A 27110-nucleotide genomic window follows, 5' to 3' on the forward strand; every position below is an offset into this window, starting at 1 on the left:
CATGAATCCGTGGGACCCATCCAGAATTCTGTTCTTCTTCCTCCTGCGCCTCCACCCTGTTTTCTTCCTCTCTCTCTGCCTTTCTGACACTGCTGCTGCTGCTGAAAGAAATTGTAGCATAATTATTGATTTACAGGTTGACATTCATAAAATATTTATTTTCGTAGTAAAGTGCATGCGTGTGTCTGCACAGAACTGTGTGTATTTGCATATGCACATGTATATATGTTTCTATGTACGTATATGCATCTAGCGCAGAGCTGTAAATAAATTTTTAGTAAGAGCAAAAAAGTGTTTACAAATGGAGACAGTGCATAGCACAGCTGGTGCTGTTTTGGGCTTTTCTAAGAGTTAAGGACATGTCAGACCTTCAACAAATACACATATGACTTGTAAGATAGAAATTTCCTTTTTTAATTAGATTTCTTTATTGAATCTCTATTGTAGAATCATACTGATCTGTTATTCTCTGCCTCAGACACCTTTTTCCTTAGCATGACCTATGAAAATTGCATTGTTGTGATACATTCATTATGTCTGATATTTGGAACACTTTTAATTTCACACCAGTCTGGAAAGGTGCAAAATGATCAATATTAGAAATGATAAGAAGAAGGCACACTAACTTTTTAACAATATAACTGAGGTTGATGCAATTTAAAGTAAATAAAATCATTCTGGCCTGTCAAAATTAGATGTTAAAGGTGGCATGATCAATAACGATATATAAAATAAAGCTGACGAATCTCCTATGCCAGTGTTTTGTTATGGAAATCATAGATCTATTAATTTGACAACAGATTTTGCTGTTAGAAGCTTAGGAACATCTGGGAAGATACTTTACTTTTCTGCATATTCAGTCTTTTTATCTTTATTGAATAAAAGCATTACAAAGGACTTCAGTGTGTTTACTTGTACAGTTTACTTCTCTTCAAGAAGAAAAACATTGAATAATAAAAAATATTATGTCAAAAGGTAGACATGAGACTAAGAGCTGATATAAAATCACTGACTTTGCATATTCTGAAATATCATAACAAATTTATGAAGTAGAAATGGAGGAGGGTACAGGATTAATTACCATTGCTCAAAATAGCATATACAACATTTTTTAGTTTAGGAGAAATTTGATTCTTATTCGATGTCTTAATGAGTGACTGCTAGAAGATTGCCTTGCTTTAAGCAGCCAGGAGATTTTGTCTGAAATAGATGGCTTAAGTTCGGTGTTACATATTCGTTGTGGTGGACAAGAGTGGAGTTTAAACTCTTTTGCATCCAATTTTAACATCTGTTGCGTGGTTACCTGCAAGTATGGGCAGGGTTGGCCACAAGGTACTGTGTTCCTGGCCTGTGTTTTTATCATTGAGTGAATAGCGCTTTTTTGTCACTCTTTAGTCTCATAACTTTAAAAAAAAAAAAAAAAAAAAAAAAGAGAGAGAAAGAGAAGGGCTTCCCCACATTTCCATTCAAAGACATTAAAATTATCTTAAATGTGTTTTTATAAGTATTTAATGTTTAACAGCTTAAGAAAAACCTTTCTAATAGCTAAAAGTGTTTCACAAGTGTGTTTTTTTATTTTAGTACTTCTGAAATCCCACAGTTCCGATTGCCATATGATGTAGTGAATTTTGAAGCTGAGCTTATGAAGGATCTTGGAGTGAAGGTAATGAAAAATATATCCTGCCTATGTATAGCTCAGAAAAGAACAAGAACTCTGCCAAAGATTAACAGCAAAATGTCATGCACATTAGTAAAGAACAATTAAAAGCTACACTAGACAGAAGCAGGAAGATGCTTCCTCTTGCTCAGGGCATTTGTCTGTCTCCTGTCTGAATGCCACTGGTTTGGAAAAGGGCAATCAATACTTCTCATCTGGCATGCCTGCATGTGATTAATTGTCTGTAAGAAACAAATTCCTAAATTGCTTTAGGGGTTCAATGTAGCTATTGGAATGATTTGATTTTTTTAATAGAATTTTTTTTTTAATGCAAGTTTGGCACTACTTAAAACATTCATATTTGACACTTCTCCCCCTAATTTTTTGTTAATGATTTATAATACAGTCTTGTGTCCAAGTTAATTTTATAACAAAATGCTTCAAATTAACAAAGCGTTAACATAAGCATCTTATAAATAGTAGCAGTCACTCAACTTCTTGGAAAGCAATAGTTATGCATTATTCTGTTAAACAAATGGATGTTGTTTATAGATAATAGGAATGTTTTATTGTTAATTTAGGGATTGAGCTGAAGATTTAGCCAGTGTTAACAACTGCTGGACATTCTAATAGAAGTTAGAAGGGTGGAATGCATCACTAGATGATATTTTTGAGTAGAGAGGGGATAATACTTTTAACATTATGCTTCAGCATTCAATCAAGCAAGAAATTCTTGGAATCTTTAATGTTGGTTCATACTATAAAGGCTAAAGACAACAGTAGACTGTTGTCATAAGACCCAAGTGAGAACCTCATCCATGCTGATAAGATGGAAAGGGACCTTAAATGCTACAGATCATTTTTTCCACGCTAATGATCCCTTTGCCACCTTTGAAAAGACTGACAGGAAGATGGTTGTGCTAGGAATGGAACTAAGAGCACTGAAGCTATTTTAGATAAAATTGCTGGGCATAGGCGCCTGAGACAAAACTCATACAGTTCCTCAAGGCTCTCTGTGTTATGCTAACGACTCCAGAATGGACTGGTATAGCCACCACGTCATCCTGACCTGCAAGTCCTTTGTTGTTTTGAGGCATAGCAGAGATTCTGAGTGTAAATTTGTTTCCAAGCCCTGCCATTGGTTTGCAGTTGACCCTTTGGCAGGCAAGCAAGCTAAGTACCATAGCTTTATACCTCTATAAGGTGCATATATTTTCCTGTGTTTACTTAAAACATTTCAAATGTGTGGTGAAAGATGCTGTATTGTCTACGTGCTCGGTAATGCTGTTTATTCAAGTAACTCTACTGAAATTAGTAAGAATTACTCAGGTGAATAAGGATTACAGAGCTGGGCTCTAGGAGTATTATGAATCTGCACATAGAACAGCATTGCTATTTAAATTCCTTCATTAGATTTTCATAACATATGTACACAATAGGATAAAAACAATGTAATGATAATTTATAAAATGCATTTTGTTGCCAGAGAGGATGTAGTCTGTGTTCAGGAAAGGATTACAACTGTACATGGCTTTTACACTTGCAATGTAAATTATACTACATCTACAAATGAAAAAAATATACCATCTCTAAGTACGGTATATTATATATTTTGCATCCCTCTTTCTTCAAGAATGGGAAAAACATATTTTCAAAAGTATATCCTAAAGCGTAGTCCTTACACAATGTAGCTTGATTGTTTTTTAAAGTGAATGGACAAGTGTTATAACACAGATTGAGGGAAAACATTCAAGTTCAGAGGGTCTAAAGTAGGGAGATAAAAACTCACATAAGCATGTCAAGAAGTACTAAATAACAGAAGAGGAATTGTACACACTTTATGCACTCAGCAGAGATGAGCAAAAGGTGTGTGTGTCTTCAGTTGTGTAACCTGTACACAAGAGTCTGCTACAGCTGGTTCGCTGAACACACGGCAAACACCTTCACCCTATCCCACTCTAGTAGTAGCTGCAATCGCTTAGCCTGTGTGGTGGCTACTCAAAGTGGAATTGCTGGTGGAGTATTACTGTGCAAGTATTTTTCAGCTTCTATTTATTTATATTTTTTTCTGAAAGTGACTATTGAACTGAAACATGGACAGGTTCTGTAGACAGGTTTTATTTGTTTGTTTAGCTTGCCTGTTAACTGTTTCAGCTTACACTGGAAGCCAAAGTGTGGTGGCCCTTATGTGAGGATGATCTGATGCTACCTTTTCCCGTATCTAGTTTGGGCCACTTGCTTAAGTCAGAGCCAGTCTGATCTTTCAAGTCTTCCTTGGGGGGAAAAAAGTAATTTTCTTTGTTTGTTCACTAGAATATGCTTTGTGATGTCAGTATGCAGGACATTCTGGAAGTGATTTTCACATTATCAAATTAAAAGCCATAAATCTTTATGATTCTCTTAGGTCATTTTTAGTAAAGGCCTTGCAATAGATGGAATGACGCTCCGTACCTTGAAAGATGATGGTTACGAAGCAGTCTTTGTTGGAATAGGTAAGAACAGCTCATTCTCCTATGTTTTGTCATCTTGAAACTGGATAACTGTCTGAGAATAAATTGGGAATTGTATCTGCATTAATAGCATGATGTGTGACAGCTTTACTCTGCATTAAGAAAATATAGAATGTAGTGAAAGCTTTAAAAATAGGAAGATAAAGCTACAATCCTAACATAGCTATCTTAAGATAACTGTTTGTTTCAATTTTCACATTTACATGATAGATTTCTAAGTAAGAGACAGTAATATAGCTGAATGGCTTAATTTATTTAAATGGTTCAGAAGTGGATGAACTGAAAAATTACTAGTAATTCATTGCCATATTGGCATAAAGGACGTAAAAGCTCGGTTTTCAAATTTTGTGAACAACTTCCTATGCGCGTATGATTAGTGAGTCTATCTGTAATCCAGTGATACCATGCTTAATTGCTTTTTCTTTCCTCCATATAAAACATGTAGCATACTTCAGATCGGCTGTAGTAAAATTTAATTACGGGATAGACTAACAAAATAAGCTGACTTTGAGTTATACTGAAACTGGCACATAGGTCTGTCTTCTGTCATTTGCTAAAAAAAAATCCCGCACCTGCCTGCTATTTGAATCATTGTGTCTTTTTAATGTTAGATTAGACTTGTTATCCATTTAGAAGTATTTTGAGGTACAGCTGAACCCATCTCTACCATATGATATGCATGTTGAGCAGGCAACATCTACAGTTGGTATGAGGCTTAATGCTCTTTATTGATCTAGACGTTGCCTAAGTGAACATAATACGAAACAAGTTGTCCAACTGTTCCTCCTTCCTATTATTGATTACAGAGATGTAATTCTTAGTACAGTGACAACTGTTGTTTACCATCTGGGTATGCTGTGTAATAAGCTTTACAGGTTCATTCTTTCATGTGATTATAGTACAGACTATTGTGATTTGTATAATCCTAAATCCTCACATTGTTAGACACTTTCCGTGTGCTGGAAGTTCTTTTGGGTCATATTTTGATGTAATTGTTTACAAGGCAATGGACCAGCTTATCATCTTTATTGTTTTAATCCGAGCCTTTCAAAATGCTTTGTGAAATTAGGTAGGAATTAGGTAGGATACAAATTAGGTAGGAATGCGTACACAAACATTTGTTTTCTCAGAATCTAGCATTTAGGAAGAAATGATCAATTATTGGAAAACCAGTGTGGTCCCCCTGTATTTCTGACTCAGAAATTGAAAATAACTCTCTGTTAGTAGATAGCAAAAATGACCACTGAGTCCTTTACAAAGAGGAGGATTGGAATATTTGTATTGTATGTGTGAGTTTATTTTCTGATGTTAATGAAGCTATCCTAATATAAAATATTTTTGATTAGATATGTCTGTAGACAACATTGTGTCATACGAGTGCCAGGTAAAGGGACAGAATCAGAGCTTTAATAAACAAGGAGAAGTTATTCAAAGAATAGTTCTCCTGTAGACCACATGTTCACTGAATGCGTTATGAAACGGAGAGTATAAATGCTAATGAAGGATTATGTGTTCCTACGAAGTTTTGTTGTTGGAAGCTGTGAGGCATTCATGATGAAGTTGATCTGTCTCTGTACCCCTAAGTCTGCTGTCATCTCTCTTGCACAGTTCTGCATAAGATATTGGCCAGCACTGTGACCTTGCGCACTGGTAGTAAAAGATGGGGAACAAACCCAAGGGGTTATAGATTTCTAGGATCAACTGTGATTAATGCAGTAAAACATTTATAAACTCTCAACACCAGCTGGTTTTCCGTAAGGAGTCTGTGCTCCATTTCTTTTTGTGTTCTTTGTCTCCTGAACAAACATATATTAAACAAAATGACACATTTGGACCTTACCTGAAATCTTTGAAGTAGAGTATTTGCAGAATACTAATTACATAGAAGAGTTTAGTTTGATTCTGAATGAATCTGTACCTCGATGGGGACAAAAATAGTAGTTTCCAGTTTTCTCTGCTAGTGGAGGACAGAAAAAATGACACATGAGTGTGTAAAAGGTGAAGTCCCTGATAGGATGAGGGGAATGCATTGTGAGGATTTTTTCATAGCAGCATAATTTTTGAAGAGCATACCTTCAGTCTTGCAGTTGGGATAGAACTCAGGAATTTATCAGTCAGCATTGCACAGGAGTTTGGGAGATTCATGAAATGGAAAAGCATTTGTAAATAGCCAGCTACATGAGGGCAGGTGGAGATTCAAAGAGAACTGGGAAAACCATTTTTATACAATTATGAATCACAGAAGAAAAACCTGTTGTTCTGTGGGAATGTTTTGTGAGGCAGTGGAAGTACACTCCTTAACTGGATCTTGGGATAGTAAAGCATACAGCAGAGGTGACTTAGGCCTGGCCAGTACTGACAAGTGACCATATTGAAGAAAAATTAATAGCAAAGTCTCTGTGTGGGAGCAGAAGTAACAGCTTCACTATTTCCTTGCTATAGGAGCAGCCTGTAAAACACATTCTAGGAGTGTCTACTGTATCTCTTTAGTTCTTTCTTTTTATTATCACTTAGCTTGGTGCAATTTCTAAACTTTTTCAATTTTAGTTCAATGGATATTTAAAAAATGATGACTAAGAATTAGAGGTGTTATCAATAAGTGCTTAAAATTGTCACTTTAAAATTCAGTTCATCTTCCAGTTACAAGTTTTTGCGTTTATTTTATTGTTCACAAACACTAATGAACAGGAATGAATTTTCTCGGTTGAACTTTCAAAGTTTTCAAACTGGCCTAGAAAATTATCCATAGATAACACGTATTTTCATCAATATACCTTACCTAGAGCTGGTTCTGCTTTTGATAAGAAATGTTTGTGAAGAATTTATGTGATCAAGCTGACAAATCAGTTTGAAAATTGTGATGTTTAAAAAAAAAAAAAGTCTTGTAGCAATTACTGCCTTAAGTAAACACCGTAGAGACTCAGGGCAACAGAGAATAGGCAAGTTTAGAGCAAAAAGGATAAGTCAATGATGAGGTGAGGGACTAGAGGGAACACAGTCCTCAGAGACAGCAAAGCAAGGCAGCAGAGGGTATCTTGTGGAGAACAGAGTAGCCTGAATGCTTTGTGTTACTATGTCTCTTGGCTAATTTTCGGAGTTGAATATTTTAAGACTTTTACAGCAAATTTCTGTATGTGTATGTATCTCATTTGGCTATCAGAGCAGAGGCTTTTACTAGCTTTTAGCAGAGGCTTTTACTACTAGGCTTTTATTACTCTTCCCCTATGAATTTCAGCTAAATTTTTTGCAAACCAAGGTTCTGTTTCTTAAGAGTTCACAAACAATTCTATATCATTTTGAAAGAGAAAATAGAAAACAGATATTTTATGTGCAGATATTTAGCTAAATGAAAATGAATGACCTAAGTACTAATAATAGTTAAGGACGTATCTGAAATAACTTAAACAAGTACACAGAAAGGCTATCACCATAAACACTTTCTGTGCAGACTTTTATGCAAGCCTATATACTTACTCTGTAACATTTTATCTTAAAATAGGCATTTCATATAACACGTGCATTCTCTTGCATATAAAGATCAGATAAAAACATGTCTTCAAAGATTGTTTTATTGGGTAAAATATTTAAAAAATCCTAAGCGCACATTCCCAGAAATGACATATAGGCACTTCAGCTTAAGCGCCTGTGTAGGCTTACAGCTAAACCTGACAGCCATAACTAACTTTCTAGTTAGCTTCTCATTATAGCGCAAATGAAGCTAGCAATGAAGCTTTTTTGTTTCTTCCTCCATCTTGTGATGCTGGATTACTATAGAGACAGTTTCATTGTATTAGGCTTGTCAGAGGTTCTGTTACATCCTGAAAAATTATAGTTTATAAGAGCATACTTAATAAATCCAAGCAGAGCCTGTTTTTTGGACGTATTCTAAATAGTATACTCTGCTTGCAAGGGTTAAAGCAATATATAAAAAGTAAAAAATCAATTCTCTTGTGGAAGGAACCTTTGTGATAATTGCATTTATTTGTAGTTAATTAACATAGCATTCAAACAGTAATATAATTAGATGATTTCATTAATTGGGATGAAATTACACACCAAAAAAAGAAATTAAAAGTCCAAGCATTGATGTACCCCATTTACCAAAAAAAAAAAAAACAAACTTGAGATTGATTTACTGTCTTTTCCCCAAAAAGTAAGTAATCTCCTCATGCCTGTTATTATCTTCTGATTAACTATGCAGTGCCACCTGGTGTGCAGATGGGAAGAATATTACACATCAAGAGCTCTGTTCACACCCACCCACACAGATACAAACCTACGTGGCAAAAAGTGAACAGATGTTCATTTTGCTTGTGCTATAGGAAAAAATTGTACATCTTACTCCTGATTCATAAACTAAATTTGGAGAACATGAAATCTGCATATGGGGCCCATAGGCCTATGGCCAACACAGACATTTATGGAGGAATATGTCATATGCAAAATTGTTCTTATTTCAGGTTTTGAACAGATTTTTTGTTTGTTTTTTCTGGTTTTATTTTCCCTTATATTTCTGAGTTTTATTTTCTCTCCACTTGCTATTTCACTTATCACCTCCAAAGGGAAAAGTTTAGAGACAGGCATTTGAAACCGTATCCAAGCCCTATTTTTTGATTGGTTGTAATTCAAAATTGTGTTTTCTGTTTCTTGACTTTTAAGATGGTCCCTTAAATTATGTTTCAGGCCTCTTTGCAAAGACCTGTTTGACTCAGCACTAACGTAGCAGGTCATGTAAAATATAATGCATCTTGGTGAAAGATGAGACTGAAGCACAAAGCATTGTGCAGCCTCAGGCTCTTAGGATCTACAGTTCTGTTTTTTGGAGGGTTTTTTGGTGGTGTTTTGTATTATTATGTCATGTCATTAGTGTTTTGATACCTCATGGTTGATACAGTGTTTGCTGCAAGGAAGCTGAAGCCTAAAGATCAGATGAAACACAAAAGCAGAGGAGAAAAGCACTATATTAGAGGTAGTGCAGGAAAGGATAACGTTGATGGAAACATAATTACATAGATATTCAAAGTAAATGTGTGTGTAACTTGGTTTCTGGGTTGGTTTTACTTATACTTTTAGGCAAGGATTAGCAATGTCATAGTCTCAGAATCTTGCAAGGAGGCTGCTTTTCGCTCGGGAGGTAAATGCTGACAGCAGTGGCCTGCTAGGCTTCAGTATCGCTCTCCAGTAAAGGAGAATATAAGCTGCAGAGCCGGGGACAAACACTTGGAATTACATTTCATTGTGATGAGAACGAGTGAAAGATTCAAATTCATTTAGCTGTGAAAGGTTGTGAGGTTTTGATGTTAGACCAGATATAATGAGGATGAAGTCATCATGAGTCATGAAGAACAGTTTGAAGAACTGTCACTAAGGTAGCAATGGCAGGATTTGGACAAAGCCAATTCAAGCTATTTCACTATTACCAGAAAGTAACTAAAATTTAAAATTAAATAAATGAAAGAAATTTTTTTAAAAATAAAAATCATGTGGAGGCCAATGATTCATGCATTTCAATTTAGTACAGAGCTGTGTCAAAGCTACACACTGAACTGCAACTGCATAAGGGGAAGTCCTAAGGAAAAAAATTCACGTAAGTCTGTGCAGTCATGTGTAGGACTTCTTCCTAGTCCACTTCCTGCAGAGCCTTAGCTCCTGGCTCACAGCTCAGAGAACGAATGCACAGAGCCTCTGCACGGACTGCTCATGCTGAGCACAGAATTACCTCTCAGTTGCTCTCTATTACTAAGTTTCTACCACACCACTTCAGTATTTTTTTCATGACTTGCGAAGAACGTTTTAAACAAGTTGCACCATAAATCAGTTGTAATATAATAGTTCTTGATATTCATATTATTCTCATCTTATTTTAATATAAAATATATTGTTATTAAAAATAAACATAATTATCTTAGAAAAGCTACTTTGAAAGAGCCTATTCTTATGGTTTTTATAGCAGATGTTTGAACTTACTTTTATTCCCAGTGCAGCATCGTTCCTGGAGACCAACAATGTGCATACATCCAAGAATTTTTATGCTTGAGGCATGTTTTTCTACTACTAGCATTTATGATAATCTGTTCTACCAGTTCTGTAGTCTTCACTGCTGCTCTGGATGTTGGTGGAACACTCCTAATACACATCAGAAGCACTAGGCAGTTGAAAGCTTTTAGGGCTCAGATCACAAAACAGCTTATTTATTATTAATAGTCCTAGGACACTTTCAAAAAATACTAATAATCTGCCTTTGGGCATCCTTAAGTTATTCACTTGCAAATTACACAAATCTTCATGCTCTTATTTACTTATCTTTCCTACCAAAAAACTACTTAGCATAACAATCTCTACTGCACATGTTTTACAAAACTCTCTTCTATCTCTTTCTAAGATGCAGGACTGTTTCCCTGAAGAAGTGCTCCTCTAAATATAATGACAAAAACCATTTTGTTCATATTGTTTTAAGACCAGTTAAATGTTTTAATATCTTAGAAGATTCATTTCTCTAAGATTATTTAGCAGGTTTTCGGGAAATTAGCCAAGCAGTTATTCTTAAGTATTTTGTTGTTTGAAAAGTGCGTAAAAAAAGAAAATATTGAGCAAAATGGTGATGTTAGCTATAACTTTCATATTCAGCTGCTATGCATCTTTCAATGCTTTACAGCTAAAGAAAATGGCTTTGTGTTCATTATTTAACTGTGTAGGAAATTTCAATAGTAATCAGTCAGAGAAAAAAAACACCTTTTGTCTATTTGCCTATTATCTCCAAAAGTCCTTTACACATAAGCCATGCAGCCATCTGTATACCGGTGAATAAAAAAGTATTAGTTATGCTCCTATAACTAATGGCATTCTTCATATTACTAATCAGACTTTTACTTCCACGCTGATAATGAGACACAGAATTCACAACCATCCAAAATACAGCCCACGTGTAAACTGGTGCGTCTTCATTGACTTCAGCTGAGCTTTTCCTTTCCTTGTAGGAAGGGTGCATATGGTCCAATACACATTTAATGCATGCAGACACTTTTTGAGGTGCTGTTATACCTTGTACATATATGAGGACTGACACAACACAGAATGTAAACAATGGATTCAGAAGTACTTACTTTTTACTTTCATTCACTTTGCATACCTCTGAGGCTGGTTAAAAACTAGGTTTGTTGGATTTCTTTTGAGACTGTACAGAAATAGGAAACGTATCAAAATCTCACTTGCTTAGTGCCAATTATTGGTGAGAAAGTGGCAGGTACTTTTTCGTGTTAATGAATAAAGTTGTAAGCAGTCTTCCCACATAAATATGTCTCATAAATGTAATCTTTCTGAATTCATATTCCTTTCACTGCCTGCTCAACAGTGAGTGTGTCTGCTTGTTGGATTGAATTGGTAAGTTAAGACAGAACTCGAATTCGTGAGGTGGCTTTGTAATATTTGTTCACGGGTTTGGAGAAATTGCTATGGGAATTTCTTGCACTTCTTGCTCTGCCACTTCAGTGCTTCATGTGAGCGGTCCCTAGGAACTGCTCCTGGGTACACACAGATGGCAGAGCTTCCATCTGACCCTGTGATTACCTCACTTCTCACTCATCCTCTTCTCTTTTCATCATTGCTTGGTAGTCAGGCCTTTGTTGATACAGGAGTAGTTAAATATAATTAAGGGCAGTTATCTAATTTCAGGGGAATCTCCTGACACCTGGGCATGCTTGAGGCCAGTTTTGGTCCTTCATATACCTTGGAGCATTCTCTAGCACCTGCGGTAGTCTACGTGGGATTCACGGTTCAGGGCACCCTGTGACCTGTAGCCTTTCCTTGCCTGTGGTCTGTGCCAGAGGGATTCCCTCAGTCCTTCCTTCAGGCTCAGGACATTAATTGAACAGCTTTCCAATTCCATTAGTATTTCTAATTTTCTTATCCAATGCTTCTTCAGTGATGCTACTGTGTAATAGCTACTACTGTTGTGGGAAAGCACATATACTGCCTTCCAGCAGTGTGTGTCAATGATCTCTTTAGTTTAAATGGGATGGTCATTTTAATGGGATTTTTAATGTCAGCAATAATTTTAAATGTTCACTGTAGTAAATAACCTTTAACTAAGCTATGTAAATATTTTTGCTGCTATGTCTTGAATTTTGAGTTGATAGAGATTATCTAGGCTTCTGAACCAGTTGTCATGGTCATGGCATTAGAAAACTGTGCTTTGCTCTTCTAATCTATACTTATCTGAGATGCCAGTCATATTGTTGCTTTTACTTTCATATCAAAAGACACTATGTAAATACATATGTTAGTAATGATTACTAAAACTGTATATGTAATTATGATAAAGCATATGAATATAATATTTATTACCTTGAAATCTTTTAACAGAAAGATTAACATGTATGCAAATATTTCTCTGGGTATGTCTAGTATATGTCTAGTATACTGGACTATTCTATAGGCTCGAGACCAAATTTGTCATTTCTTGTGTGTAAAGTCACATAGTCCTCTGTGCACATTTTATAATACCAAACCATATTTGGGATTTGGCCCTTTTCTGGAATAATGGTGATATCATGAGCTATTGGGTGTATACAATAACTAAGGTTTAGTGTTTGTACTGTTACTATTTTCAGTATATTAATGCTAAAGTTACTGTTAATTGTAATTATAAAACAATGTTTAGGAGAGTAGAAGACAGAAGTAAGCATACTCAGTACTCAGGGTGTTAATACAAATTGCATGTTTATCTAACAAAGGAAAATATTTTCCAAACGTTGTCATTGGTAGTGTTTTCTTTCACAGGAAATCCTTTGGCTATTGTTCGTTCATTCTCTGCTGAGTTATAACGACCCTAATTGATATGTAAGAAATGATCTTTCAGAGTTCAAATTCCTTAAATATTGTATTGTATAGTGCTTGTTTCTTTAGATAAAATCGTAATTGCACACTAGATTTTGTGCTAAAAATACAGGAAGCAGAACATAAACCATTTTAGAAAGTACATTTCAACAGGTCGTATGATGGTTCAGCGTTCCCCCTAATTATCTTGGGTAATTAGTTTCATGAGAAGAAAATACTCAATAATGAGAATCAAGAAGTTTAAGCCAATGATGAGTCTGTAAAGTTCATACCGCAATTGCGGTGAAGTTACTTAGAAGCTAGAAACTTCTGTGCGTTACTATATTTCTAAGAATTATCAAGATTTTGTATTCATAATTGTTTCATTGATGTAATGGAAAACAGTATAACTCACTGCAGATTTCTAAGATTTTTTGTTAGGAATAACTTGTGACTAATGATAATAGGTAGTTGCTCATTTGTGTATGATGTGTATTTTTAAATGGATTCTAACAATTTAATAGGTAGTGAAACTGAAGTACCTGGTTGTTATTTAAATCGCAATGACATCATTAACTATTATCAACGACCGTTTCTCAATAGTACAGTTTTTATAACTTTTTCTCTAATATATTGGATTTTAAAAATGAGAACAGAGCATATCTTAAATCAAACAGCTATTCTAATGTTATAGTTAGTGTACTGTGTAGCAGTTAGGTATTGAAAGGTATTGAAAATCATTGCAATTCGTTATTCTAATACACAAGTGACTTAGGTGAGTGCTTTTCTCTTCATAGGGAAAAACAGACCTGATGCTACTATTACAGCCTAATACAAACCTTAATTTTGTAGAGGAAAAATGAGGGCTAAATTTTTATCTATGAGAAGATTTCTTAGCCTTTTGACAGTTAAATAATGATTGCTTGAAAAACAAAACAGAATGTTCCTAAGCAAATATACATATTTGGTCTTCCAAAGAGCAGTTGTTTACGTTTTATGTTGTCTGAGGCTGTCTCAGTCTGATATGCTGCAATCGTATTGTGGAAGAACTCTTCATGGCTGAGGAAAAAAGTAAAGACCAAACTACGAAGTATTGTGATGAATATTCTGAACAGATTTGTTAACAGATTTAGTTGTTTGGCTCTCCCTCAGGTGAGGTAGCTATTCCTGCTCCTGTTCTCTGTGAAGCTGAATGGCCCCAGGGGCTGGCAGAGCTCCTCGGTGCCCCAAAGGAGGGCAGCAGCTGCTGCCCACCTCCAATATGCCTGTCTAGAGCTTCAGTTTGGAGTGTGGGGAATGGCATGGCATGCCAAAAGAGGTGGTGTGGTTACCTTCAAGAGTACTGCGGATTCTGATGTAGTCCCAAATTATGGGATTTTAAATTACCTATTTATCTCCTTACACCTGAGGAAGATTGATAGGTGACAATTTCGTGCAGGAGGCATATGATAACTCAGTTGTGGTGTCCATTCTAATCACTGGGATAAAGTTCCTGCCCATTCTATTGCTGTAGTAGCTACTTGCTAATAAAGCTTGGAGCTAATTTGCATTAAAAAACTGATTTTCGTACCCCCTGTTCTTAGAATCTAAAGAAATCACCCCTAAATGTTACAAGCCATGCCTTTTTTGTGCAGAGCATTTTTTGGAACGCTCAGTAAAATTTTGAAATCTTAACTCCTTTTAAATCATAGGGACACAAGAGTGTAGAGGACCCGCTATGCAGGCAAGCTGGTTCCTTATTTTTCAGATGCAAATATGGGTATTTGAATGTGCTGAATATGCCCTTTATTGTATTGAAGCATAGAAATACACATTGTAGCTCAGTCACTTCTGTAGACCTGCCGTGCCTGTGAGAATGGCATGTGTTTAATCAGCCTTGTAGGCTGAATAATCATAGATACAAGCGTGGTGTTTGGTGTTCATTCAGAAGACTAAAGAATATACAAACAAAATGCTTAGTTAAAGGAGAGTTGAATGAATTACAGTTGCAGCAGGAGACAGTAGTTGTTTTTGTCTGGGAGTTGTGTTCATTGCTTTTAATTTTTCAGTTGGTTAATAACTAAAAAATCATATATCACAATGGATCACTGTGGGGAAGCAGTGTGGTTGGGTGCTCTGCTTAATATGAGACTGAGGCTCTAGGTATTGGCTTCAGTTACCTTTTCTGCTATTGGCTTACTTGATGACTTTAATGAAGTTCATTATTCTGTACTATCATGTGGGAATAGTGAGACTTACGACTAAAAGTCAAGTACGCCTAGAATGTATTCTTACTGTTAAACGTTCAAACATTTCCTTGGTGGTACAGAAATCTTCATTCTAAACCACAATTTCTACTCCTCCCCTAAACTTCAACTTTATTCCAGTTTTTTCAAAAGGATGTGCAGCTATCAGAATAACAATTTAATTGATGCAAATTTTATTTTATGAAAGGAATAATTGGCACTAATCTGGCAATTTCTGAATGATCACAAGGATGATGAAAATGTTTATCACACAACTTCACACTCACATTGTACCATTTTCTTTAAATTTTCCCCCGTAGGGTTATGCTATTGAAGGCATACTGTATGTAACTTAGTGTTTTCTGAAATGAAATTTTAATAATTTATCAAAAATGAAAGGCATGTCTTGCATAGTGCGTAATATAGATTTATTTCAGCATCTCAGATATGAAAAGATATATATAGAAATAATTTGCTTACATGGTTACATTTTACGTATATGCTGGAAAAGAGAGCTTTGAAGTCAATGTGATAGCTTTTTTGTTCCCAGTTCGAAGAGCAGTTTGACTTGTTTCTTTTAGTTCTCAAAGAAAAAAATATGCCCCTGCTTTTATAATACTCCTAAAATTTCTTGTGGTAAAATCTACCATGCAGTAGGGGCTTCCATATTTCTAATAAGCATGCTGTAGTATAAGGGTCAGGGACTAACCAGTGAATTAAAGTCAAAACTCAAAATGAGGTGCCTTTTCTGTTTAGCACTGGCCACTGATAGAAGCTGATAATGTTTGATTAATGAGCAGCAGCCTTGCAGTGGGTGAAAACATCTGTGAGAAATGATTTATTATTTCAAAGGTATTGGAAGCATGCTGTATCTTGCAGATTTAACTGTGTGTGCCTGAATAAAATAAATGAGATGCAACATGTGAAAAATGAAAACACATTACTTGTATAGGATGTGTCACAAGCAGGGTATTTTTGTTCAAGTACACTTTGTCATGGGGATTTTTAATGTTGCTCTGAATACAAATCATTTAACTGGTTCATAAAATCAACTCAGCTGGAATTCTTGCATCTATCATCCAAGACAGAAATTAGGGTTAAACTTAATATGCTGGAACTTCCTTTAAATGTTCCTATTTTGCATCATATACAACTGTTCAAACTGCACATATGAACAAAACAGTTTCTCCTTTAAAAAAATAATAAAAGTGAAAAATTGCACTGATGCAATTTTAACATTGAAAACAGGAATATTCAGTTACGATTGTCATATTACCTTTTGTTCTAGCCTTTTACATATTATGGGATCAATGTCCTTGCCTTGTAATAAGTGATGCAGAAGGTCTGATTTGCCCTTCAAAATGGGATGTGAAAAGTTCTATAAAATCAATTATTACCTTAATTGATGCAGGTAAAAAAACAAACGAGAAGACCTGTTACTATTGACTAAAATCTTGATTTTTAATATAATCTTGATTTTTTTAATAACAAGTTTGTAGTTGTAAGTGATCTACTTTATATTCTGAGAAAAATACATCCTAACTTATACTTAAGCAGCACCTTTATTTACTGATATTCTCTAAAGCAGTGAATGTATATTGAAGAAAATATGTAAGGACTTTTAACTCTTATTTCCCATGTTTTGCATAATTGAATTGGTTACTGTCATCAGTGTTTGTAAAATCATTAAAAGGTATTGTTATTAATGCTTGTAACATTAGCTCTAAAGGTGTGTATGAACAAAGGTGTAATTCTCTTCTCCCTATGTGAGCTACATATTTGAAAATGAGCAAGGACTGGGAGCTGGAAGTTTTACTTTACCTTCCACTGGAGGTTTACTTTTCTAGATTAGACTTGTAGTTGCTGGGTAATCTTTTTAGGCTGTCCTTGGGTGAAGTTACCTTATTCTCTCTGTGCTACGTTTCTGTGCATGCTGATCCCAGGTCAGGGCTCTTGGTTCTGTTCAGGGCTGCCACTGAGTTTGGTTGATGTAAAACTAATGGTGGTGCAATGCTTTTCCAAACAAGTTGGAGTACCATGACTCCAGTGTTAGCAAAAATGACCTTACCTCTAGTTTTGGAAATAACTAGGGTGGGATAGTAGAAAGATTCAGCCTGCTTTCCCATTCTCTCATCTACCAGCTCAGCGACTGTGGAGTGCCTCTTTGCGATCAGAAATATTTGGAAATTCTGATATATGCTCTTCTGCAGTTTATACCTGTGTCTGTGTAGATCTTAGCCATGTTCTTAATTTTTGGTTCAGTCCTATTCAGTAAACATCTGACATTTTTCCGTAGGCCTGGGAACTGATTACTTACCCAACTAGAAGCTTCTTTTTCTGCTTCAGTCGGAGATGAGATGTGTTTTCCTGACAGAGAAGAAAAATATAGCGTGTTAAAGTTTTTGATAAGGTTTGCCCTTTTTTTTAGTAAAACTGGATGATGAACTATGTCCCTGGAACGTATTTGCGCGCTCTGATTTGACTGTGGAATTGAGTGTACAGAAGGGCTGTGTGGTAATCACATTGTATTTAGTTACTTAGTGATCACTGTTTATTGAAAGTTTTGTTTAAGATCCTGTTAGATTTTATTCATGGCCTTTACTTCCTTCACATACAGCTCTTTCTGCTCTGTTCTTCATCTTGTTTTGATCTTACAGGCACCTCTATAGTGGGAGCTGGAAGGAAAAAAACCCTCTTTATCTTCAATTCTCTTTTCATGGTATCTCTGAAATAAAAAGAGGAGGAAATTAATCTTGTCCTGAGCCCATGCCTTCAACTGTTTCTTTAGGGTCTATGAGTAATGTCATAGCTTTGAGTTATAAGTTCTTCTTATTCATATAGTGGTTGGCTCCTCCTCTCATCAGGCCCTAGAAGTTATTTTTCTAAGATGTGCTAGCATCTAGACAGTTAAAGCAATTATGAAAGTGGAGGGCATCTGATTTTACTGTCACAGAATTTAATAAAATAGAGCTCCAGCAGTGATAGCAACTCCCTCTTTCTAATGTGGAAGCCACAAACTGACTACATTAAAGGAGTGACCTTTCAACCTACAAGTTCAGTGGAATTAGAGCAACCTGCCAACTGTGAGGTCTTGGGAGTATCTCCACAGCAAGTGTTGGAATGGAGAATGTATGGAAGAAGAGCTGGACATTAAGTCCTCTGAGCTTTAGCAGGGTCCTGACCCTTGTACGTTTTGAGGGATAGACTTAAGGAAGTAGATAGACAGCATTTATAGTGATGCTACATAGTGATTCTAGCAGCCAAGATGAAACTTCAGAAGCAAACGCTATAAGAATTATTGTATATCTGATGCTTTCTTCACTGAAGGACCTGGAAAATTCCTTGGTTGGGCAACTAAGTCTATAAGCTGTTAGGTATAGAAGATGACCAACCTTCTGTAAGTTCGTTTGGAGGTTTCTGTTGTAAAGAATATATATGTAGAAAACAGAGTTTACAAATTGAATTTGGAGTTTGGTGTGATGTGAGTACAAAAAACAGATATGATTCTAAAAAGCAGCTCCTGTTGGTTTTAAGGTATCTATTGTTTAACCTGAGAGTTTAACGCTGTCACTGTTGGAGAATACTAAGCCGAAGCCAGGGTTTAGAACTTGGAAACCTTATTTGCAGTCTGGACGAAAAAGGGGGGGGGGGGGGGAAGAATAGCTCAGTAATAGTATTTGTCCCCCATTTCAGGTGGATTATACTTTTAATATTTGATCTATAATAGAACTGAGGTACAGGAGTGAGGACTTTGCATTTTATTTCCAGTGCTGCACCTCAATCACAGTATAGCTTTGAATAAGTTCCTAACATTTCAGTTTCAGTTTACCATTTATAAAACTAGTGAGCTTATTTCTTTAAATTCAAGAGCCACGCTGGCTCCTGGTTTGCTTTCCCAGCATATAATGTCCTAAAGTACTCAGGCAGTTGCATCTCAAAATCCATCTATCTCTGTGGGGTAGCCTACAGTCAGGGCTATTTGAACAATTAATTTTTTCAGTTCACTGGCAGTTATTAAATATAATTCTAAGTTATTCATTATGGGGTTAGATGAAACCATTTTAAAATGCTTCAGTAATTAAAAAATTTTGAGGGAGTTAAAGATCTGAACAAAAGTGTAGAAGAGAAGGGGAGACTCATGAAGACAGTCTTTTCTAATCACATCAAGTCCCATTACTGTCAGCAGGACCATATTTGATTCCAGATCCTTCTTTAGGTTATATGCCCTCCCAGTAAAGGAGGAATGCTTATATGTATTTTATAGGAGGCCTTTTGTGTGACAAAATAAATCTACTGTAGGGGACACAGCATGATGTCACAATCTGCATGCACTTGGAGATGAAGTACTTCAACAAAAAAGTAAACCAAGGAGGTGTGTGGATTGCTGAGAGAAATGACTGTTATGGAGTCAAGGCATGTTCCATGTGGGAGCAAATATGCTTAAATGATAAATAAAGTGACAAAAGGATGTTAGCTTCTCTATCAGAAGTTTAGTTCTTTGTTCTTTTTTTTTTTCTTCCCAGTTTCAAATACACAAGAAAAATGGTAATACAGCTTTATCTGGTACAACTTTTGATACCCTTTTTCATGGCTGTGTTTAACGATTACTCTCAGCCTCTGAATTGAGCTGGCTAATGGAGTCATAGAAGACATCTAAGCTGCCACTGCATTAAGTTTAGAACTAAGGACAAGGCTAGTTACTGCTATGGTTCTGACAACAGTCCTGGTTTTACCAAGGATCTTTTGAGATTTTCACATGCAATGTATTCTCTGTGGCATACTTTTTCTTTAGTAACTTTGTAAAAACAAAAAACAAAACAAAAACAAGAAATAAAGTGTGCAAACGAAAAATGTGTAACTTCTAAGAATAAGAATTCTGATCTTTTTTCCACTGAAGCTGTTACCAAAGCAGTTGATGGAAATAATGTGCTTTGCATCTAGTCTTTGGCCCAGATTAAATCTGTGCAAGCTTTTAAACCTATATTATTATACAGTATTAACAGCAGGATTGGTGCCTGGCCCTTTGTGTAAACACAGAAAGAGAAAGAGTAAATAGCAAACCTTACAGTGGCTTGTCCTTGCAGTCCTGAGGAGGAACTGCACAAAATGCACTCTTACTTCTCCTAGGAGTGCTAGTGTAGAGAAGCAAAAAGTCAGACAACTCAAAGTTAAAAGGACAAATTAATTCCCCAGATGCATATACAGAACTCCCAATCTTGGTTTCTAGGACTCCATGACAGCTGAATTTGTCCCAAAACTCACCTCTAGTTAAGTGGGTTAGAAGATGAGGCAACAGAATTGGAAATGGAGAGAGCAATTTAAGCAAGCAATATACATCATAAGCTTTGTTTAGACCAAAGGAGCATTTAGTAGCCTTTCTCTCTAGTCTGTCAGAACTACAGTTAAACAAGTGAATTCCCTTCCTCATGTATGTATATGCCTTAGTGGAGGTGTGGGAGAAGGTTTCCACATCCAGCATCACTATTGTCGAGCAGAACATGCTCTCTGAAAAGGGCGCATTCTGTCTTTGCTTTTCTAGAATGAGACCACCCAAATACCATTCAGTTTTTATTCTTTACTTCTTGCACAGCGTTCCCAACAACTTCTCTTGGCTTACCATAATGTAGGGAGCACTCTTTGGTATGTACTGTTTTCTTCACATCTATTGGTAAAGAAAGGACAATGACTGATGTGATTTTCTCCCTTACCATTTGTACTTATGTCAAGGGTTGGTGCAGCTCCTCTTTTGTTTAGATCAATAAGCAAAGGAAAGGAACATTGGTTGGACTGGTAAGGGCTTGAAGCAGTCTTTTAAGTTCAATGTGTTTTGCACAGCACAAGGCCAGCTTACTGATCAAGACAGCTTTCCTGCTGTGTGTTTAATCCATGACTGAACAAATTGGAGCCATTTCTCATTTTAATTATGGAATAGTACGGCCTGATCATGTGACAGATTTTATGTTAATGAAAGCTTTTATGCAAGGACAAAAAATTATTCTTAAATTTCTGGATAACTTTTTACTGTTTTAAAATAACTTTCAGTGGTCATAACGATTCACATATGTAAGAATGTATGAGTTTAGGCTTGTTTTTAAGGTGTCTCTTGAAGCTTCTTCCACTTTATAATCTAGATGTACTTTCAGCAGGTATTTTTAAATGTGAAAACAGATTCAGGACTCACTCCTCCAAGTGTGTGTGGAAATGAATGTCTAATTGTGAGTCTCCTTATTTACACTGAGAGTAATTCCCAAAGCAAGTAGTATTCACAGCTTTTTCATTGCCACCATTTTAGTTGATGTGTTCTGTTCCAGAGGTATGCAAAAGTCCCATATTCAAGCCAACTTTATTTTCAAAAGGCATAGATTTGAGATCCTTCTACTCATCACGTTTTTCTGAGGAAGTGATACTTTAATGCTGGGTAGTAAACTACACAATATGCAAGAATTATTAACTAATGCTTCAAGATAGAGTTCATTATGTCATTGTGCACTTTTAAAATTCTATGCTAGTTTTGTTCATGTTCTTCAGTAGGGATGGAAGTATATCTATAACAGTATGACTAATTATCTTTGCATGCGTTTATCACTAAATAAACTTCACACAAGACAGCAAGATTGTTTACTGAAGCAGAATAATACCGGGAATGGAAGATAGCTCTAGAACATAGGATTACATTGCCAGAATGGCACTATTTATTAAGCTATGATAATGCTAATGTTCCTCTTTGATGTATAGCATGTGTGACTTCAGCTGAACTTGTAGAGAGCCTTAAGGATGTTTCATTGAACATTTAGTATGGCAGCAAGCCAGAATACATTTAGCCTAAACCCAGATGACAGGTTGGTAATGAGGTAGTGATTGATGACCACTGCTTCCATATGAAAACCTGCTTGATATGCTGGGGGGGAAATGCATTGCCAGCTCTTTTCATTTCACTCCCGCTATATTAGTTATTCTTACAGTAGAAGAGTAGCATTGGCTGCTGGTTATTCAACCCTGGTTTCACTTTTAGATAAAAATCGAGTACTCAACTGAGATTTTAGAATCACAGCTCTATGACTACAGTTGTGTATAATTCAAATCTTAATTTCAGTTTTTTTATTATCAAAAATAACTACAATGATGTCAACTATAAAACACCCTATAATATTCTTATTACCTGCCTTCTGTAATTTTACAAGTCTTGTGATTCACCTCCTTTGCCATCTAAAAAGTATTACCTTCCTATGTAATGTAAAAAGAAAAACTTGGTCCAAAGGTTGTAAAGCGTCGTTCAGGCAAACAAGCCGGAACAAAAGACTAGTGTTTATTCTGCCCATTCTTGATTTTTCTAGTGACACTCTACTCTGCTTGTTCAGTGATGGACAAACTGTTATTCTGCTCACCTAGAAGCATATTTAAGCCCTGTCCTCAGCCAAATTCCAGCCTGATGTCTGAATTAGCAGTAAGAAAAGTTAGGAGGACTGTAGGAGTCATATCTGTCACTGTATATGCTCAGGTAGGCTGTTTATTAAATGTCCCCAAAGCTGCAGGATAACTAATGGTATCACATTAAAGAGTGGTTAGAAATCTCCCAGGGATGCAACAAGGGGCACCAGGGCAGCATAAATATCCCTCTCCCAGGGATGCAACAAGGGGCACCAGGGCAGCATAAATATCCCATGTCAAAAGTGGCTCATCATTAGTGTTTTCCTAGGCAGAAGTGTTTCTTGGTCAGGAATGGGTGAGGAAACCTGTCACCTGAGCCAGAGAGACGTTGCAGTCTCTCAGAGCAAAATTACGAGCAGGAGAAATTAGGATCGGCAGTAGCATCAAGAGCTAGAGAAGATGATGATAACGCTGGGGGGGTGTGTGTCTGGAGGGAGAGGGGGGCAGGGGTTGGCAGTTTCCATTCCCTTCCTAAAGATTGTGAAGGAAGTAAGGCAAGTGGTCTGACCCTGGGGGGATGGGGGTGTGTGTGGAGTGGCTGGGTTTTCAGCAGTGAACTGTTATGGTATCATGAAGGTAAGTGTTCAGATTTGTGGGGTGTGTAAGAATGTACCTTGGACCCAAATGAAGCAGCCAGTATTCCTGAACTTTATTGATGGGCCTTAATGGCAAGAAAGGTTTTGACTGATATCAAGGTGCGTGTCTCTGAGGCCAGCTGATGTCTGTTGGATACTGTTTAGCAGCTAGGAAACAGCTACTTATAATGAATATTGTACATGTGGAATTTTTATCAGGGCAAATCCGGGACCGCTTCTTACGTGGCTCTAAAAATGGACAAAGGGGCAGGCAATGCAGGAAGACACTGGTTTTCCATGGATGTATGAATTGGTGGTGACTATTATCTACCAGCAATTTGTTTGATACTGCAGCCTGTGAAATGGGTATACCTTTCCTTTTTGGGTTGATGCTGTGGAGAATGCTTTTAATCTGCTTGGGAACCTGTCCAGGAGTGTAAAACATAAGAGCTAAGCTGATCGCTAATGCTTCTTAGCACATCCGGTGGTGGCAGACAGGACCTTTGTGGAATTACAGTAGACAATGGAGAAGAAACGAAGGAATGGGATAGACAGTCCTACTGTTAGGTGTGGGGAGAAGAGAGAGTCACAACAACATAGCTGGATTCAAATATGTGGTGGTGAAGTTTAATTCTGCATCCACTGAAAAAATGATTAAGATGGGAATCATGACCTGACTCAGGTCATTTAACTCCCACAGAAGCTGTAAATTAACTTTGTTATTGTCTTATTAGAACACATCTCTTACATATTTTCTTTCTTCACGTGACCTTTGCCTTTCATCGCTTTCACAACCTTTCTAATACCTCTGTTTATTGAATAGTAAACCCTTTAGGGAACGTGGGTCTCCTTTTTGTTTGGAAGGTACCCACATCTCAGATTTGATATCAAACCCATTTGTATAAATTATTTTTAATATAAATATTTCCTTCATCTCATGAGAACTTATATAAATTCTTATATAAAATTTTATAAATTGCTGTGTATATTTGTGACATCCTCAGGGCAGGTGTGCTATCTTGAGAATTGCAGGATTTGTCAACTCATATTTGATTTAAAGATTGTTTTCTTAAAAATATTTTGGTTTAGTTTGTCAGATGTTCCTAGCTGCATATAAACTGTCCCTAATTGAGAGGAACATATTTTGTTTCTCACTGACCAGTGACAGGATGGGGCAGGTCCATTGATTTTTTTTTTTTTTTTTAACTCTATTCCTGGAAGAACCTTAATTTTAACAACTAGTGGCATATGAGGACATAGTCTTGGGGTAGGGATTAATAGCTATATGGTGGAGTTGCTTATATACTGGAAAACTAGCTATTTACTGTAAAATCTGCCTCAAATTTTTATACGCAAAGCAGAGACTCCTACTTGGTTTGTTTCCATAACAACGTACAAAACAACATCAATCATTTATAGTAGATCTCCACACTCCATAATTAAGGATGTTTTAAGAAGCGTGGGAGGAGTTGTGTAAAATGTCTTTATGTTAAAAACAATGTTAGGCCGTGTTCTCACAAAAGCTTATGCACACGCTTCACTTTACACAGTATGAGTAATTTTATTGACATTTGTGGTTATGTCTACACAGGACTGATACAGTCACTGGAGTGTCTGTGCATGCTCTGTCTCCTGTCTGAGTGACTGCTGTATGAACAAGGCTTGCTTGGTGGGGAGCTTGCTGTCTGTTTGAGCAAATCTGGTCTTGATTCAGGGTTTACCTCAACAGGCAGTGTTGATACAGCACTTCAACTTGCAATGACTGGAATGCAGGACGAGTGTAAATGGTTGCAGTAGGGCAGCCTATGATATTGTAGAAAAGTGACAGCAGGATAAAACTGCTTAACGGGCTTACTTTATGTAAAAAACAGATTAGCTGTATATCTTGTTTATGTAGAACGTTAAGCTAATGGGTATCTGCCAAAAGTACGTGTGATATTTTTTGTTGCTATCAGGCACAGAGGTGCCATGTCCACGCTTGGTGCAGTATAGCAGTCGGTGGAAGATACTGCCATATGCAGCTGTTAGAACATCCTAACTTCTTCACTGAGCCAGTTCCATAGCCCAGTTAATCCCCTTTATTGATTGACAAATTGAGGAAAAAAAAAAAAGTTGAAAATCACTGCATGGGAGACACTACTGCTGTGCTAGAATTACTAGTTTGCTAGAAAAAGCTTCTTTGTTGTATTCATGTTTTTTTCTTTTTTTAATACGATATCTATTTTGCAAAGTACCAACCTGAAATGCTTTAAGTCCTACTGGATTTTTTTTAAGCAGTGATATAACTAATGAATGAGAAAACACTTTCTCCAGAGCTCCCTGTAGCTGACAAAACCGTGAGCCTGAAGGCAAGCAGTGTTTGAGCCTGGTTAGTTTCAAGCTGCTCTAGAGACAGTGTTGGTGGTATGAGCCCAGAAGGAAAGGCTGAAGGGGAAACACAGGGAGAAAGGGAGGGAGAACTGGAAAGCAAGAGCAGATAAAGGGGAGGCAAACAAGAAAAACATATCCACACGGAAATGAAACTGGAGAAATTAAGGAAGTATAAAGGAAGAAAATTAGATATTACAGAATGTATAAACTGAAAAAAAAAAAGCACACAGAAGCTGAAAGACATGAGCAATGTGTATAAAATGATAAGAATGGAAGGGATGAAGATGAAGCAGAAAGCTCATATAGCTATTTTAGCTACATTTTCAAAATTTTTCTTCCTGTAGCAATATAGATCTCAGTTTTTTCTTTAAAGAAAAAGAACAGATGAATAGGTGTGTTTTGCTGAATTTATATCTTTTATATTCTTTGTAAATTATTCTTTGTCACATAAGACAAATAAGTAACATCTAAAGTTAAACCTTATAAATATCTCTTCTGACTAGTCGTAAGTTGAAAAATGGGGAAATTTGTGTATTTTGATGATTTTTACATTAATTTTAATATTACTTTGACAGAAGAATAAGCATATTATTATGCCAGCCAATATATATTGTGCATTTCAGAACATAATTAAATCACAGCTAAGGTTGCTAGATGACAGGTAAGGGAAGATGCATAATTAGACAAGTAAAAAAAAAATAGTAGAAATTAGTAATCACGAAGGAAAGTTACCATTGTCTGCACTGACACTAACTGACCATCTCATTTAAATACACAGTTCATTAAATAGGCATCACCCACTCTGCTTCTGCAACTGGACTTCTCGTACTCAGTGTGTGGTTAGTGGAAACAGGGAGGCTTCTAATTAGGTGCTGATTCTGATGTGCTCTCTTTAGAACCCTTGAGAACATTATTCATGGATTTTTTAATATTACTATTCACACGTGATTCCCAAAGACAGACAATGTAGCTACCCCCCTTAGCAACTATAAATGCTCTGCAAGTCTTTTCTACCTGTGTCCACTGCATACAGGTTACTGGCAAAATAGCTATGATTTGGCGTGGCCTGTTTATACGATTCAACCCCTTAAAACAAGGGAACATAGTTGCAGAAGTCAATATTTTACAATAATCAATAGTAAAAGGCTGAAAAAGGAAAATGTGGGACCATTGTTGAATGGGACAGGTGATGCAGTGGCAGCAGAGGTAGATGACATGGAGCTGCTCTGTTACCACATGGCAGGTAGCTGCTGTTGGTCCTGGAAGGGCCCTGCCATGGTGGTACAAGGATGCTCAGTCTGTCCACTGAGGTACTGCCCTGCCAAGCAGGGAAAGCAGCCCCCGTTCTCCTCGCACTGGCCCCCAGCCACCAGACTGGGCGCTGCTCTTCCCGTGTGGCCACAACGGCATGTTTAGCTGCTGCCCTGCTCCAGCTGCAGTGGTGGAGTACGGGATGCTGGGCAAGGGCCCTAGGACAGCACTGCTCACATGATTTGCATACTTCTGTTTCCATTTTCTCATTTCTTAGTCC

At 36.6% G+C, this 27110-nt stretch overlaps 1 protein-coding gene across 15 annotated transcripts in view; it reads left to right on the plus strand.

Moving 5' to 3' along the window:
• DPYD (dihydropyrimidine dehydrogenase) overlaps nt 1-27110 on the plus strand; it is a 386630-nt gene that overhangs the window by 134971 nt on the left and 224549 nt on the right. For all 15 annotated transcript variants that reach the window (XM_068952361.1, XM_068952354.1, XM_068952355.1 and 12 more), the window contains 2 exons: nt 1582-1663; nt 4062-4149. In XM_068952361.1, the coding sequence (XP_068808462.1) occupies nt 1582-1663; nt 4062-4149 (170 nt within the window). The remainder of the gene's footprint in view (nt 1-1581; nt 1664-4061; nt 4150-27110) is intronic.

This window comes from Struthio camelus, chromosome 8 (assembly GCF_040807025.1).
Source record: "Struthio camelus isolate bStrCam1 chromosome 8, bStrCam1.hap1, whole genome shotgun sequence".
Lineage (NCBI taxonomy): Eukaryota > Metazoa > Chordata > Aves > Struthioniformes > Struthionidae > Struthio > Struthio camelus.